General features: G+C 42.7%; 1 protein-coding gene across 2 annotated transcripts in view; it reads left to right on the top strand.

Annotated features, from left to right (window-relative positions):
- Positions 1 to 4,845: 4,845 nt before the first annotated feature.
- The window catches only part of si:ch73-22o12.1 (nectin-2), a 64,813-nt gene continuing 54,374 nt past the window's right edge, over positions 4,846 to 15,284 (top strand). Inside the window, exon 1 of one of the 2 annotated variants that reach the window (XM_038994506.1) lies at positions 4,846 to 5,245. In XM_038994506.1, the coding sequence (XP_038850434.1) occupies positions 5,161 to 5,245 (85 nt within the window). In that variant the 5' untranslated portion in view covers positions 4,846 to 5,160. The remainder of the gene's footprint in view (positions 5,246 to 15,284) is intronic. The other variant, XM_038994507.1, reaches the window with a different exon arrangement.

Genomic DNA, 15,284 nt, shown 5'->3' with positions numbered 1-15,284 from the left:
GATAGATAGATAGATAGATAGATAGATAGATAGATAGATAGATAGATAGATAGATAGATACACTCTTACAATAGCCCAAGCCAATGGCATGTACCAGATGCTCAGCAGGCTCTGCTCACACTTACTGGCCTGAGGCCAAACAACACGACCAACAACATTGGACACTTTATGGAACACAAAGCCTTCACTATATCACCCTGGAATATCCAAGGCCTGAGGTCATCTGCCTTTGGCCTAAAGAGCAGGAACCCGGACTTCACCAAAGAAATCAGTAATACAGACATTGTCATCCTGCAAGAAACCTGGTATAGAGGAGACGGACCCACTGGTTGCCCTCTAGGTTACAGAGAGCTGGTAGTCCCATCCACCAAACTACCAGGTGTGAAACAGGGAAGGGACTCAGGAGGTATGCTAATTTGGTATAGAGCAGACCTAACTCACTCCATTAAATTAATCAAAACAGGAACATTTTACATTTGGCTAGAAATTCAAAAGGACATTTTCTTAACAGAGAAAAATGTCCTCCTGTGTGCTACCTATATCCCCCCACTAGAATCCCCATACTTTAATGAAGACAGCTTCTCCATCCTGGAGGGGGAAATCAATAATTTCCAGGCCCAGGGACATGTACTAGTCTGTGGCGACCTAAATGCCAGAACCGGACAAGAACCTGACACCCTCAGCACACAGGGGGACAAACACCTGCCTGCAGGTGACAGCATTCCCTCCCCGCATTCCCTCCCCTAGGCACAACTATGACAACATAACCAACAAAAACGGGTCACAACTCCTGCAGCTCTGTCGCACGCTGGGTATGTACATAGTCAATGGTAGGCTTCGAGGGGACTCCTATGGTAGGTACACCTATAGCTCATCTCTTGGCAGTAGTACTGTAGACTACTTTATCACTGACCTCAACCCAGAGTCTCTCAGAGCGTTCACAGTCAGCCCACTGACACCCCTATCAGACCACAGCAAAATCACAGTCTACTTGAACAGAGCAATACTCAATCATGAGGCATCAAACCCAAAGGAACTGAATAACATTAAGAAATACTATAGATGGAAGGAATGCAGTTTGGAAACCTACCAAAAAACAATTAGGCAACAACAAATTCAATCCCTTTTAGACAATTTCCTGGGTAAAATGTTCCACTGTAATAGTGAAGGTGTAAACTTGGCAGTAGAAAATCTTAACAGGATATTTGACCTCTCAGCTTCCCTATCAAATCTAAAAATCTCAAATAGAAAACCAAAGAAAATGAACAACAGTCAAATGTCTACTGTTTGCTGATGGTCTGGTGCTTCTGTCACCAACCGTGGGCCTACAGCAGCACCTAGATATTCTGCACAGATTCTGTCAGACCTGGGCCCTGACAGTAAATCTCAGTGTCACGTTCTGACCCTAGTTCCTTTTTTATGTCTTTGTGTTAGGTTGGTCAGGGCGTGAGTGGGGGTGGGTAGTCTATGTTCTTTTTTCTATGTTGTTATATTTCTGTGTTTGGCCTGGTATGGTTCTCAATCAGAGGCAGCTGTCGATCGTTGTCTCTGATTGAGAATCATACTTAGGTAGCCTGTTTTCCCCATTTTGGTTGTGGGTGTTTATTTTCTGTGTAGTGTCTGTTCACCTTGCAGAACTGTTTCGTTTTCTCCTCGTTGTTATTTTGTGTAGTGTTCAGTTTTCAATTAAATTATGACGAACACTTACCACGCTGATCTTTGGTCCTCTTCTCCTTCACCAGACGAGAATCGTTACACTCAGTAAGTAATGGTGTTCCAAAAAAGGTCCAGTCGCCAGGACCACAAATACAAATTCCATCTAGACACCATTGCCCTAGAGCACACAAAAAACGATACATACCTTGGCTTAAACATCAGCGCCACAGGTAACTTCCACAAAGCTGTGAACGATCTGAGAGACAAGGCAAGAAGGGCATTCTATGCCATCAAAAGGAACATAAAATTCAACATACCAATTAGGGTCTGGCTAAAAATACTTGAATCAGTCATAGAACCCATTGCCCTTTATGGTTGTGAGGTCTGGGGTCCGCTCTCCAACCAAGATTTCAGAAAATGGGACAAATACCAAATTGAGACTCTGCATGCAGAATTCTGCAAAAATATCCTCTGTGTACAACGTAGAACACCAAATAATGCACGCAGAGCAGAATTAGGCCGATACCCACTAATTATCAAAATCCAGAAAAGAGCCGTTAAATTCTACAACCACCTAAAAGGAAGCGATTCCCAAACCTTCCATAACAAAGCCATCACCTACAGAGAGATGAACCTGGAGAAGAGTCCCCTAAGCAAGCTGGTCCTGGGGCTCTGTTCACAAACACAAACACACCCCAAAGAGCCCCAGGACAGCAGCACAATTAGACCCAAGCAAATCATGAGAAAACAAAAAGATAATTACTTGACACATTGGAAAGAATTAACAAAAAAACAGAGCGAACTAGAATGCTATTTGGCCCTAAACAGAGAGTAAACAGTGGGAGAATACCTAACCACTGTGACTGACACAAACTTAAGGAAAGCTTTGACTATGTACAGACTCAGTGAGCATAGCCTTGCTATTGAGAAAGGCCGCCGTAGGCAGACATGGCTCTCAAGAGAAGACAGGCTATGTGCACACTGCCCACAAAATGAGGTGGAAACTGAGCTGCACTTCCTAACCTCCTGCCCAATGTATGACCATATTAGAGACACATATTTCCCTCAGATTACACAGATCCACAAAGAATTCAAAAACAACCCCAATTTTGATAAAATCTACTGGGTGAAATTCCACAGCGTGCCATCACAGCAGCAAGATTTGTGACCTGTTGCCACAAGAAAAGGGCAACCAGTGAAGAACAAACACCATTGTAAATACAACCCATATTTATGCTTATTTATTTTCCCTTGTGTACTTTAACCATTTGTACATTGTTACAACACTGTATATATACATAACATGACATTTGTAATGTCTTTATTGTTTTGAGACTTCTGTGAGTTTAATGTTTACTGTTAATTTTTATTGTTTATTTCACTTTTGTATATTATCTACCTCACTTGCTTTGGCAATGTTAACACATGTTTCCCATGCCAATAAAGCCCCTTGAATTGAATTGAATAGATAGATAGATAGATAGATAGATAGATAGATAGATAGATAGATAGATAGATAGATAGATAGATAGATAGATAGATAGATAGATGGGGAGAGAGAGTAACTGAGAGAGAGAGAGACAGACATTTGAAATGTCTTTATTATTTTGGAACTTCTGTGAGTGTAATGTTACTGTTCATTTTTATTTTTTATTATCTACTTCACTTGCTTTGGCAATGTTAACATATGTTTCCCATGCCAATAAAGCCCTTGAATTGAATTGAGAGAGAGATGAGAGAGAGAGAGAGAGAGCATGGTAGTACTGATCTCCTCCCTCATGGATAAATAATCACTCTAAGCTCTGGCTCAGTTTAATGAGTGCTGTCAATGAGCTAATACCAGACAACTATGAACTCCACTATCCTAGTCACAGACCCACAGGCAACCCCAGGACTGGGTGACGGGAGCGGAGAGGAAAAAGAAGAGAGAGGAGTGAAAGACAAGGCCGGGACAAAGAAAGTGAGGGACAATACGAGGAGAGGGAAGAGTGACCAAATCCAGATGTAACATTGGCCAGAGGAGTGAGGGATGAGGGGAGGGGAAAAATGAGTTCCCTACATGGCTAGGAGAAGGGCTCAGAGTATTGAACGTGAAAAGAGATTGGGAGAATTTAGAGGTGACAATTGTGGACTGACAGAGGAGAGGAGAGGAAATGAGCAATGAGAGGTTTGGGGCAAAGAGTGAAATATGGGATGAGAAGGAGGTAATAACAATGAATCAATGTCCTCTGCACGCCTGTAAAACACATGGACGTACAGATTAGCCTTAAAGCTGCAGGATAATATGGCTTTCCTATGTTACTTTGGTGGACAATAAGAAAATGTTGTTTTTGATTAGTGGGTGCAGGGGTGACTAACCCCGAGATCTGATCTGGGTCTGCAAGCTTTAGTTCCAGCCCTGTTTTAACACACCTGATTGAGCTAATCAAGGTCTTTAGAATCACACCTGAGGGTGGTCATTTGATTGTGATCTCATTGTGATCTCTGGTCTTCGTTAGTGGTTATTTGACTGTGACATCTGCGTCAAATATGTTGATTGTGACACCAATGTTAGTGGTTATTGGATTGTAACGTTTGTTCCAATGTTTATTTTATTGTGACACTTTAGTAGGCTGTGTTATGATTGTGGGACGTTAGAGCCAAACAGCAGAGGGCGCAATAATCATCCCTTTGCCTCATATCCACCACTGCTGGGCTAATGTGCCTAGAATTAGGTAATTGAATGGTACATGTATTACAATTGACCTAATCAATGTAAAATATTGGAGAGGGTGTACTTTCCCATAAATTATCCAACACATTACGGGTAGATTATTTTTGTTCTAAATCAAAACTTGAAGTTTGTAGCATCCTCCATCTGATTTTTTTTCATTTCCAATAAAAATACAGTAGAAAACTGAAGAGGGTACATTGACGAATTTGTCTAGTTAATTTTTTGTAAAATACAGGCAAGACAGCTCGAGTAATGTGCTCGCCTTGAGGCTCAACAAATGTAGGTGTGCGCCCTATTTACTGTGTTGTCCAGTCAGTGCTGGAAATCAACAAGGTTTCCGTTTTGGATAACACAATCTTTTAAAAAGTATAATTCCTAAAGATTGTCATACTTTAGGGAGTTTCCAAACTTCGTCACATATCGTTTGATTTCAAGGAACTGTGACGTTGCCTAGGGATAGTCTATGACATCACAATCAGTCACACAATAGCGATCTCTCCGCAGTGTGGAAATAGTTGGTAGAGCGCACGTAGTCCAATCCACCTTTTTAGCTACCAGAGCAATATACATTTGTGAGTTTCTTGTCCGCATCGCTTGGACCAATTGGATAGGATTTTTATTAATTTTAACAGGCTCCGACAAAAGCGCAGTCAGTGAAGGACGTTTGAAAACTGACGGTTTGAATTATTGACTTCTGATTAGTTCAGGATTAAGTTCAAACCGGGAAAAGACACGGATAGAGATTTTGTTTTACCAACGATATAAGATTAATTTTAATCAGCACAGACAGCATGTCGAGAGAGGACGCTCGGAATAGGCATGACTTCACAAACATCATCGGACTGTTCAGCGTGGTCACGTTGCTGACTTTTCAAGGTAAGAAGAACATATTTCAAAAACCACCATGGAAATTCACCAGCAGCCTAAGCTAAATGTTATCTTCTACTTTTACCACGGTTCGTTTGGTTGCGTTACCTGCCGGAGAGGTTTCAGTTACGATCCAATCAACGTTCAGGTGTACACTAGGTCTTCAAATGTTTTTTCACGATAACATTTTCCTTCTTACGGTTGTGAAATAAATTATTAATAAACAAAGTCTACTTGTCCCTAAACTAATTTGACTAGACTATTTTCTGACAGTGACACTCTCACTCGGTAACATGAGTTTCGGCGTAAAGTAGACTACGCGTTGTTTTTGCTAAGGTGTGGTTCAGTTGGCAATTGAAGTATATTTTTCTTCCTGGTGCCAGCAGGTGCACTTGTTCTTTTCCAAATACAACCCTAGCGCTGTTGCGTGTCCTTGATCCTCTTTCCCCAGGACCACGCTTCTCCTTCAATTCCTTACGTCCCCCTGCGCCTTTTCTTTCCTCTGTCCGACACATCATCCTCGATTAGTTCCAGTTCACAACACATACATTGGGTTAGAAATAGCTTTTAATGTAAACAGTGCAGCAACAGGGTGTAGCCTAGTTGCCACCAACGCCATAAAGTGATTGAGGCTGCAGAATCGCACTTGATAGCGTCCTTGTGGCCTGTGTATTTTAAATAAACACCTGTGCCCAGATCCATATAAGACCCGAGGGATGTGGTGTATGGCCAATATACCACGGCTAAGGGCTGTTATTAACACGACGCAACGCGGAGTGCCTGGATACAGCCCTTATAAGCTAACTAGACCGCAATCGCACGCAGCCGTGGTATATTGGCCATACATCACAAACCCCTAAGGTGGTTTATTGCTATTATATACTGGTTACCAACATAATTAGAGCAGTAAAAATACATGTTTGTCATACCCTTGGTATACAGCATGATATCCCACGGCGTTCAGCCAATCAGCATTCAGGGCTCGAACCACCCAGTTTATAATTAGTTGGACCAACTGAGAATATTGTTCTAATTCTAGACATTCAGTTGCATAGTATTGTTTAAATATTCACCAAATAATGTTAAAGGGAAAATCCACTCAAACTATCTTTTGGTATTTTTTTCCTAAGTGTTTTTCATGTCAGCAGTCAAGTTTAAGATATTGGACATAGTGTCACCAGCCACAAAACCATGATGATGCGTTTTGCATCATATGATGTAATTTACATCGGCATGATGATGTGGCCGGTGACACTGTGCTTCTTGAAAGTCCAATATTTTGACTACTTTACCTCTGACTTGCAAAACATTTTGGTACTGCATCAGCAGTGGACTAATGGAAGAAAAAAAAGCTAAATTAGAGTTTGAGCGGATTTTGAGCTAACATGGCTGCCATAGAATGTTTGTAGTGTCATGTAAATGCATCATAATACTCATTCTAGACATTCAGTTTAATAGTCTTTAAAAACAATATGCCCCATGTAATGTCAGTGGGGAGCTAACATGGCTAATAAGAAGGAAGACACCGCACACTGCTGTTCATGTTCCCAGGTGATAAGAAATAGGCTATATTAGGCTATATTTAACTTTTCAACTGTGCCATCTTTTGGCGTCACACTTGCATATGAAGATCAAAAGATGTTGGTAATGTATTTGCTGTATTCAGAAGGTTAATTTATTCAGGTGTGGTAGGCTTCGAGCTCAGATGTGTAGATTCTCTCCCTATACTTGCAGAGTGATCAGGCAAGTTAGCCCAAACAAATGTAAATCTCTATATTAATTTATTTGTAGTGGCAATTTAACTCAGACCTCTATATTTTTTCCTTTCCCATGGACAAAAAAGTCAACACTGTCTATGCAAACTTTAGTGCCACAGAAAGAGAGGGTAGTGACCTAGCCGAGGCCTGCTGTAGTTGGTTTCATTCTTTATATTTTTTATATAACCTTTATATAACTATGCAAGTCAGTTAAGAACAAATTCTTATTTTACAATGGCGGCCTACCCCGGCCAAACCCTAACCCGTACGACGCTGGTCCATTTGTGCGCCGCACTATGGGACTCCCAATCACGGCTGGTTGTGATACAGCCCGGGATCAACCCAGGGTCTGTAGTGATGCGGTGCCTTAGACCGCTGCGTCACTCGGGAGCATTGTTGTTCATAACACAATAATAATAATAATATCATCCGGCCCAGAAATTTTATTTTCTGATTTATTTATGGTGTGGACCTTTATCAGCCCAAATCCATTTTACAGAAGATCTAGTGCAATTAAGGGGAAGGAAGGAAAATTGTTGCAAACAAAACAAAAGGTTTCTGCATATTTATCAGGGAAAATGCTTGTTTAACCAGTTCAAGTGTAAACAGCTCCCTCTTCACTTTACTGATTTTACTGAAAGAGCCTCTTACACGACAATGTTCGGGCCTTGTTTGTGTGTTTTTTTTGCGGGAGAATGGTTGTTGGAAAATGTTTTCTGTTCTCTGCTAAGCCAAGAAAATCTTGTTTTTAAGGATATGACCATACAGAGTTTCAGTAGCTTAGTAGAGGAAGGTAGGCTTAGTTCAGTTCTCATCAATTTCAATTTAATATAGTCTCATAACCCAGCTTACAGTGTAATAACAGTGAGTTAAATTAGTTTTGAATTAAGGTAGGTTTCTATAGTATGAAAACAATCAATAAAAGACATGTAGTAGAAAATGAAGAGAGAATGAATGGGATTCCACTTTGAGCCCAAAAACCACACTGTAATACCCCCTAACGAGGTGCAGGTCCTATGTGGGTCAGGAGGGCTTGAACCCCATTGCCATGGTGATGTTTTATATTGAAATAGGGCTATGGGGTCAGCTGTGAGCGGTTACGTCGTCTTTACGGCTGAGTAAACCGCGTTGGTGTGCGTGTGAGAGCGACTGGTGGGCTGGCAGGGTCAGGGGAGAGAGCAGCCTACAGTCACACGCTGTTGGAAGAAGAGAGAAATGTGACATTAGGCCAAATTGACTTTGTGCAGTGACCAGCAGTGAAGACACTTGAGATCCTCCTGATGGGTCTCTTCAGCCATTTGGGAACAGGTGGCTTCTTTAGAATGATGCAGAGACAGTGCAGGCTGAGGATTGTGTTTCGGAGTCAGTCCATTGGTTGGTAGGTCAGTTGGTTTATAGGACTGAATGAACAACTGATTGTCCCCCCATCCCCACCATCACTTGAGCTCCCTCCCCCGCCTGCCAGACCCAGTACATACAGGGGGCCTTGTTCTCTTGTCGTTCATGTTCCTGTCCAGCGTTTTTGTTTGAGCGACGTTAGTTATTGGTTTATTCAAACACACTCCCTCCTCTCCCCCTCGCTCTGTCCTCTCCCCCTCGCTCTGTCCTCAAGGCCATGCTGGGGGAGGAAGAGAGAAAGATGTGATATTCCACGGATAAAATAATGTGGAATGTTTTTTTAGAGAGATGGGAGAAAGGAATGTTTCAATTATAATCTAAATCAATGTTTCTTCCCAGACAAACACAGCAAAACAACGCTGCAGAAATAGACTAGTCTTATTTCAAATTGGAAAAGCAACCTTTTTTTGAGTGTGTGAACTTGTCAATGAATGTCTGTATGCTCCAGGTGTTATGTTAATGAGGTGTCCTTGCCCCTCCGCTATAGAGCTGCAAATGCCATGGGGATTGGGAAAAGGTCAGGTGTGTGTTCGTTAGCCTTGCTTTGTCTGCTTTTAGTATGGATTCATCACTGGCCCTGTCTCTCTCTCACTCTCACTCACTGCAGGGCCTGTTTAGCGTAGATTAATAGTTGCTCTCATCACCAGTAAACCTCAGTTGATTCAGACATAAATGTGTGTTTTTAATTTACAGCCAAATGGAGTCGTGAAAGTAATACTAACACCTTGCCCAAACCGGCTGCGCGCGTGCGCTATCGTGCATAAATGTATTTTGCCCCCCCACACCAAACGCGATCACGACACGCAGGTTAAAATATCAAAACAAACTCTGAACCAATGACATTAATTTGGGGACAGGTCAAAAAGCATTAAACATGTATGGTATTTTAGCTAGTTAGCTTGCACTTGCTAGCTAACGTTCATTTGTCCTGTTTAGCTAGCTTGCTGTTGCTAGCTAATTTGTCCTGGGATATAAACATTGAGTTGTTATTTTACCTGAAATGGACAAGGATCTCTACTCCGACAATTAATCCACATATAAAACGGCCAACCGAATCGTTTCTAGTCATCTCTCCTCCTTCCAGGCTTTTTCATCGTTTAAATTATATGGTGATCGCATCTAAACTTTCATTGTATTACCACGACTACCGGCAAAACAGTTTTCGTCTTTCTGTCACCCACGTGGGTATAACCAATGAGGAGATGGCACGTGGGTACCTGCTTCTATAAACCAATGAGGAGATGGCACGTGGATACCTGCTTCTATAAACCAATGAGGAGATGGGAGAGGCAGGACTTGCAGCGCGATCTGCGTCAGAAATAGGAACGACATCTATTTTAGCCCTTGGTGTCGCAGACGTTCGTTTTTCTGTTTGTCTTAACTCACCATCACTGTGTAGCTTCTCAAAGTAATTTTTAAGGTATTAGTTTTTCTGGATATTTTCTACCTGACATTGATTTTGAGATATGTAGACTTTATTATAAATGACATGAAACTGTTCCATGAAAATGTTTATATGGAATTCATAACTGGCACGCAGATCAGTAGAAATGGTACGATAACTTGGCACTACAAATGGAAAAGGATGCCGACCACTGGTGTCGCCTATTACCGGGAACTTTAGGAGCCTAATGGTAGAATCTGCGAAGAGCAGTAGGCAGTAATGTGTCTTAATTTTTAATTGTAGTGCTTAAAGCATCAGCTCAGTAGCCTACATATACAGTGCATTCAGAAAGTATTCAGACCCATTGACTTTTTCCACATTTTGTTACGTTATAGCCTTATTCTAAAATGTATTAAATCGTTTACACACAATACCCAATAATGACAAAGCAAAAGCAGGTTTTATAAATTTTTGCAAATGTATAAAAAATAAACTGAAATATCACATTTACATAAGTATTCAGACTCTTTACTCAGTACTTTGTTGAAGCACCTTTGGCAGTGATTACAGCCTTGAGTCTTCTTGGGTATGACACTACAAGCTTGGCACACCTATATTTGGGGAGTTTTTCCCATTACTCTCTGCAGATCCTCTCAAGCTCTATCAGGTTGGATGGGGAGAGTAGCTGCATAGCTATTTTCAGATCTCTCCAGAGATGTTAGATCAGGATCAAGTCCGGGCTCTGGCTGGGCCACTCAAGGACATTCAGAAACTTGTCCCGAAGCCACACCTGCTTTGTCTTGGCTGTGTGCTTAGGCTTGTTGTCCTGTTGAAAGGTAAACCTTCGCCCCAGTCTGAAGTCATGAGCGCTCTGGAGTAGGTTTTCATCAAGGGTGTCTCTGTACTTTACTTTGCATCTTTCCCTCGATCCTGACTAGTCTCCCAGTCCCTGCCACTGAAAAACATCCCCACAGCATGATGCTGCCACCACCATGCTTCACTGTTGGGATGGTTTGCTGGGTTTCTTCAGGATGGGGTGGTGTTCCTCCTTTATCTCTACATATTGTCTACGACAGTCATCTGACAACGTCCTCCTTTATCTCTACATATTCATTAAACTGATACGTCCTTTCAAAGCATCATGTTTCAGAGGTTGTTAAATAACTAACGATGTATGGATCATGGGTGTCTTTCCTGGAATGTCTCGGCCCCCCCAAAAAACTACACATTTAAGTGCTGTGGGATCCACAGCCCCCCCCCTTTGCTCTGCTCCCAATGCATGCTAGGAGCAAACATGGTGGCCCACGATGAGGTCTTACAGAGATCCCCACTGGGAGTGTTTGTGTTTGCCTGGCAGGGTTGCCAGATTGGAGGGCATCCCATCCAATCAAAGGGAGAAGAATTAGAAATCCCACCCTTTTTAAGGAATGCCAAATGCCGTTACGATGAATGGGAGTGGAAGGGTTTACAAAAACATAGCTCTGCAGAGGTCATTGGGGATCAGGTTGGATTGCAACTAGAGCAACACACACACACACACACACACACACACACACACACACACCCCCGTCTGTAGATGTTATCAAGGCTGGATGTGGTATCAATCAGCTGAAATGCTGATAGTGCTCCTTATCATCCATCCCTCTATCAAAAATGTCTTAGTCACAGCAACACATTTGCACACACACCAGTTTCTGTCGCCCTTCCTGCCTCTGTACACTCAACACAGTATCTTAGAGAAGCAGTGTTTAGCTGTCCATGTTTGGTGTAGGAGATTCTCTTTGACACAGTCCCAGATGATTACCCAGCTACACTGGTCAAACCCCCATCGAGAGAGACTGAGTCTGGTAACAGCCCCTTGAATAAGACATGGCATGACACTGCAGCAACGGTTTCACAGTACCAGTTACCAAGACTCCTGCTGTGGCCAATGAAACTGTGACCCAAACAGTGGTGGAAAAGTACCCAACTGTCATATTTGAGTAAAAGTAAAGATACCTTAATAGAAAATGACAAAAGTGAAAGTCACCCAGTAAAATCCTACTTGAGTAAGTCTAAAAGTATTTGGTTTTAATTATCTAAAGTTAAAATAATTTCAAATTCCTTATTTATGCCAGATCAGAGACAGTAGGGATCACCAGGGATGTTGTCTTGATAAGTGTGTGAATTAGACCATTTTCCTGTTCTGCTAAGCATTCAAAATGTAACATACATTTTCCCTGACACCCAAAAGTATGGAGTAAAAAGCACAATATTTTCATAAGGAATGTAGGGAAGTAAAAGTAGTCAAAAATATAAAGTACAGATATCCCAAAAAACTACTTTAAAGTACTACTTAAGTACTTTACACCACTGGACCCAAACCACCAACCAAGGCGCTAGGACTAGGCTGCTGGTTAAGGGGGCTGAGAGGGGTGGGTACAGTTGGAATGAAGGGGTCAGCTTTAGTGGGGGATGACATCATACTTTTAAATTCCTCACAGTGGCAACTTGGCACAGGGATATAAGGGGATTTGGAGGAGAGGGATAGGGAGGCAGGATCTGCTCATTTGTAATTTAGCATCATCCTCTCTGACAATTTAACAGTGACATCCAGCTATCACTGATGGAGTTGGGCCAATTATCTCTAACCTTTCTCTCTTTTTAACAAATCTCACACTTTTCTCGTCTTTCCCTCTCTCACCTTCCTCCCTCTCGATTTGTAAAATCCTCTGTGGTGCACTCAGCAGATCTGTATGGCACTAAACACAGAGGTCTTGACATTGTCCTAGCTACACACTTTGACGGACACGCATTTCCGTTGTCATTAGCAGTCACCTTAATGTGTCCAGATGGAGAGTGTGGTTTGTGTTATTGATCCTGTATCGATCAGGGAATGATGCAGTATCCATATGTTTTATTGAAAACATTTAGGTCTCGCGCTGACGGCTCCGTCAAACCCCTCTCTCGCTTTCTCGCTCTCTCTCGGTCTGTGTGTGTGTGTCCAAGTCAGTTTGACAGTTACCACCACTTTTGGTCTCCCATTCTCTCTCACTTTTTTTCACATCTTTGTTTTTTCATAGTGTGTTGTATGTTATCCGTGATGTCACAACCTGTCTCTTCCACTTCTACACACCCAGTTGCCTTATTCTCTGCATCTCAGTTCAGCTCACTTTGAAGGTCATGTCAAAATCACACTTACCAGCCTGTCTGGACAGACAGAGACAGGGCTGAGGGAGGATATTTACTTAGTTGTGACAGTACCTTGTTTACAGTGACACTCCCAAGACCCAACCACATTATCACATTCTACTCTGGGCTGTTGATGGTGAAGAATTTAATGTCCCTGTTATCGCTCCTTCTTCCCAAAGTGTGCACTTGTTCCCTTCCCTGATTGGAAATGACTGGTATAAGAAATATGGTGTAAACTCCCATTAGTCCATGCCTCCACCAATCCAACGCTTTTAGATTTGTGGGAAGTAGTTATTTAGAGCAGGAGAGAGGACGTACCGTATTACTGGGCTACAGCCAGGGAAGACATTTAGGCAGTGAAGTGGGAGTTTATTTAGCGTGGGACATTTTATCAGAGATAAGAGTGGAGCTGGAACAGAACATTCAGTTATGTTTAAATTGTTCAAGATAAAACAGAAATATTAGTGTGCTCAGTCTTCTATTTCCTGATGTTCTTTTGAATCTCAGAAACATTAAAGTGAAGATGGCTGTTGGCAGACTGCATTTCTGATTAGTCACAACACACTGATGCCCACAGCTATTAACCTTACCAGCTCTGTTTGGCTTGTTCTGGGTGCATCCCAAATGCCTCCATATATAGTGCACTCATTTTACCCAGAGCCTTATGGGTCCTAGTCAAGTGTGCACAATATAGGGAATAAGGTGCCATTTGAGATATAACCTCGGTCAATTATAGTGTAGTTATGCAACTGCCACTCAAAGCAAACCTCATGATGACCTTTTTCAACCTGAATTTCTACAGAAGACTAGCCTATCTGAATGATCCCCATTTGAGATTCATTGTAGCCACCAGGACTGGTAGAAAGGAGACTGGAGTGACAGGTTGGCCTTTTCCTCTCACTGGGTTTTGTCAACAGGGTATGCCAAAGTGTTTGTTTACTACAGATAGTCTTGGCACTTCATCTAAATAGAATTTTGTGTTGAATGAGCCCCCCCACCACACACACACACACACTATAGCTGATCCCATCTTTCTTACACAGCCACAGTGGGGTCTCTGACTCAGTCCTATTCCTCTATCCTTCTGCCCTCTGCCAGCCCTCTAACTAATGAATCCAATCTACCTCCTGTAGCTCTATCCCTCCCTCTTTCTTTCTGCTTTTCTTCATGTCTCACTCTCCCTCCATGCCTCCTACTTATCTTCCTTCCTCCTTCTTCATGTCTCACTCTCCCTCCATGCCTCCTACTTATCTTCATTCCTCCTACTCCATGTCTCCCTCTCCCTCCATGCCTCCTACTTATCTTCCTTCCTCCTACTTCATGTCTCACTCTCCCTCCGTGCCTCCTTATCTTCCTTCCTCCTACTCCATGTCTCCCTCTCCCTCCATGCCTCCTACTTATCTTCCTTCCTCCTACTCCATGTCTCACTATCTTCCCTTCTCTCTCTTTCTCTCTGTCTCCCCCATCTCTCCCCCTCCCTCCATCTCTGTCTGTTGATTTCCTCTGAGTAGCTTCTTAACTTCCTCCTCTCTGTAATTTGGTCCTCGTAATTGATCCGTCTGTTCAGTAAGCTCCTGTCTTACAGTCCGTGTCCCCCTCTCCTTCCGTCCCTCCTTCCCCTCATCCCTCTTTTCTCCTTCTCTTTCTTGAGTCGTCACTGCCTCGTTTCTCCTGTTGTAATTTGAATGTCTTTGGCTCCCTTCTTTCTCTGCTCTCTCTCTCTCTCCGTCTCTCTCTCTCCCCCCTCTGTCCTATTCCCTCTCTTTCTCTCTCCGTCTCTCTCTCTCCCCCCTCTGTCCTATTCCCTCTCTTTCACCTACATCAACCTTGAAGTTTCTCTTTAAGTCTGCCAGTACAAACTATTCTCCTTGCTGCTTCTTTTCCCTCACTGTTTTGTAATGGTGCCTTTCCTATCAACATGGTGTATTGCTGCCTCTATTGCAGTCTCTCTCTGCCTCCTAACAATGTTCCCTTTTCTCCCTCCCTCCCTCCCCGGCTCCTGTCCCAGAAGGCAGTTTTTGAAGGTTAAGTTGCTGCGACAGTGCAACGTTTCCCAACAATCTTCTCAAGCCCTCTCCCTCCTCCCTCCCTCACCCTGGCTGCAGAATGGCACTCAGCTGTCCCTCCAACACACACACACTTAAAAAAAAAAGTATTCACAGAACCTCAAGCTCAATGGTGGGCTGAATCACAGACTGACTAGAGAAGGAGGGAGGTTGTGTGAGGGAGAGGAAAGGGAAACAGATGTATGGTTTTATCAGGACTAACCTGTCCCACAGAGATGCTGTGGCCACACTCAATCCTCTGAGAACTCCTATTACACTCTCAGGACACTGCT

The sequence above is a fragment of the Salvelinus namaycush genome, chromosome 5, assembly GCF_016432855.1.
Source record: "Salvelinus namaycush isolate Seneca chromosome 5, SaNama_1.0, whole genome shotgun sequence".
Classification (NCBI taxonomy): Eukaryota; Metazoa; Chordata; class Actinopteri; order Salmoniformes; family Salmonidae; genus Salvelinus; species Salvelinus namaycush.
Note: the sequence above shows the minus strand (reverse complement) of the source record. Positions and strands in the feature narration are given on the sequence as shown.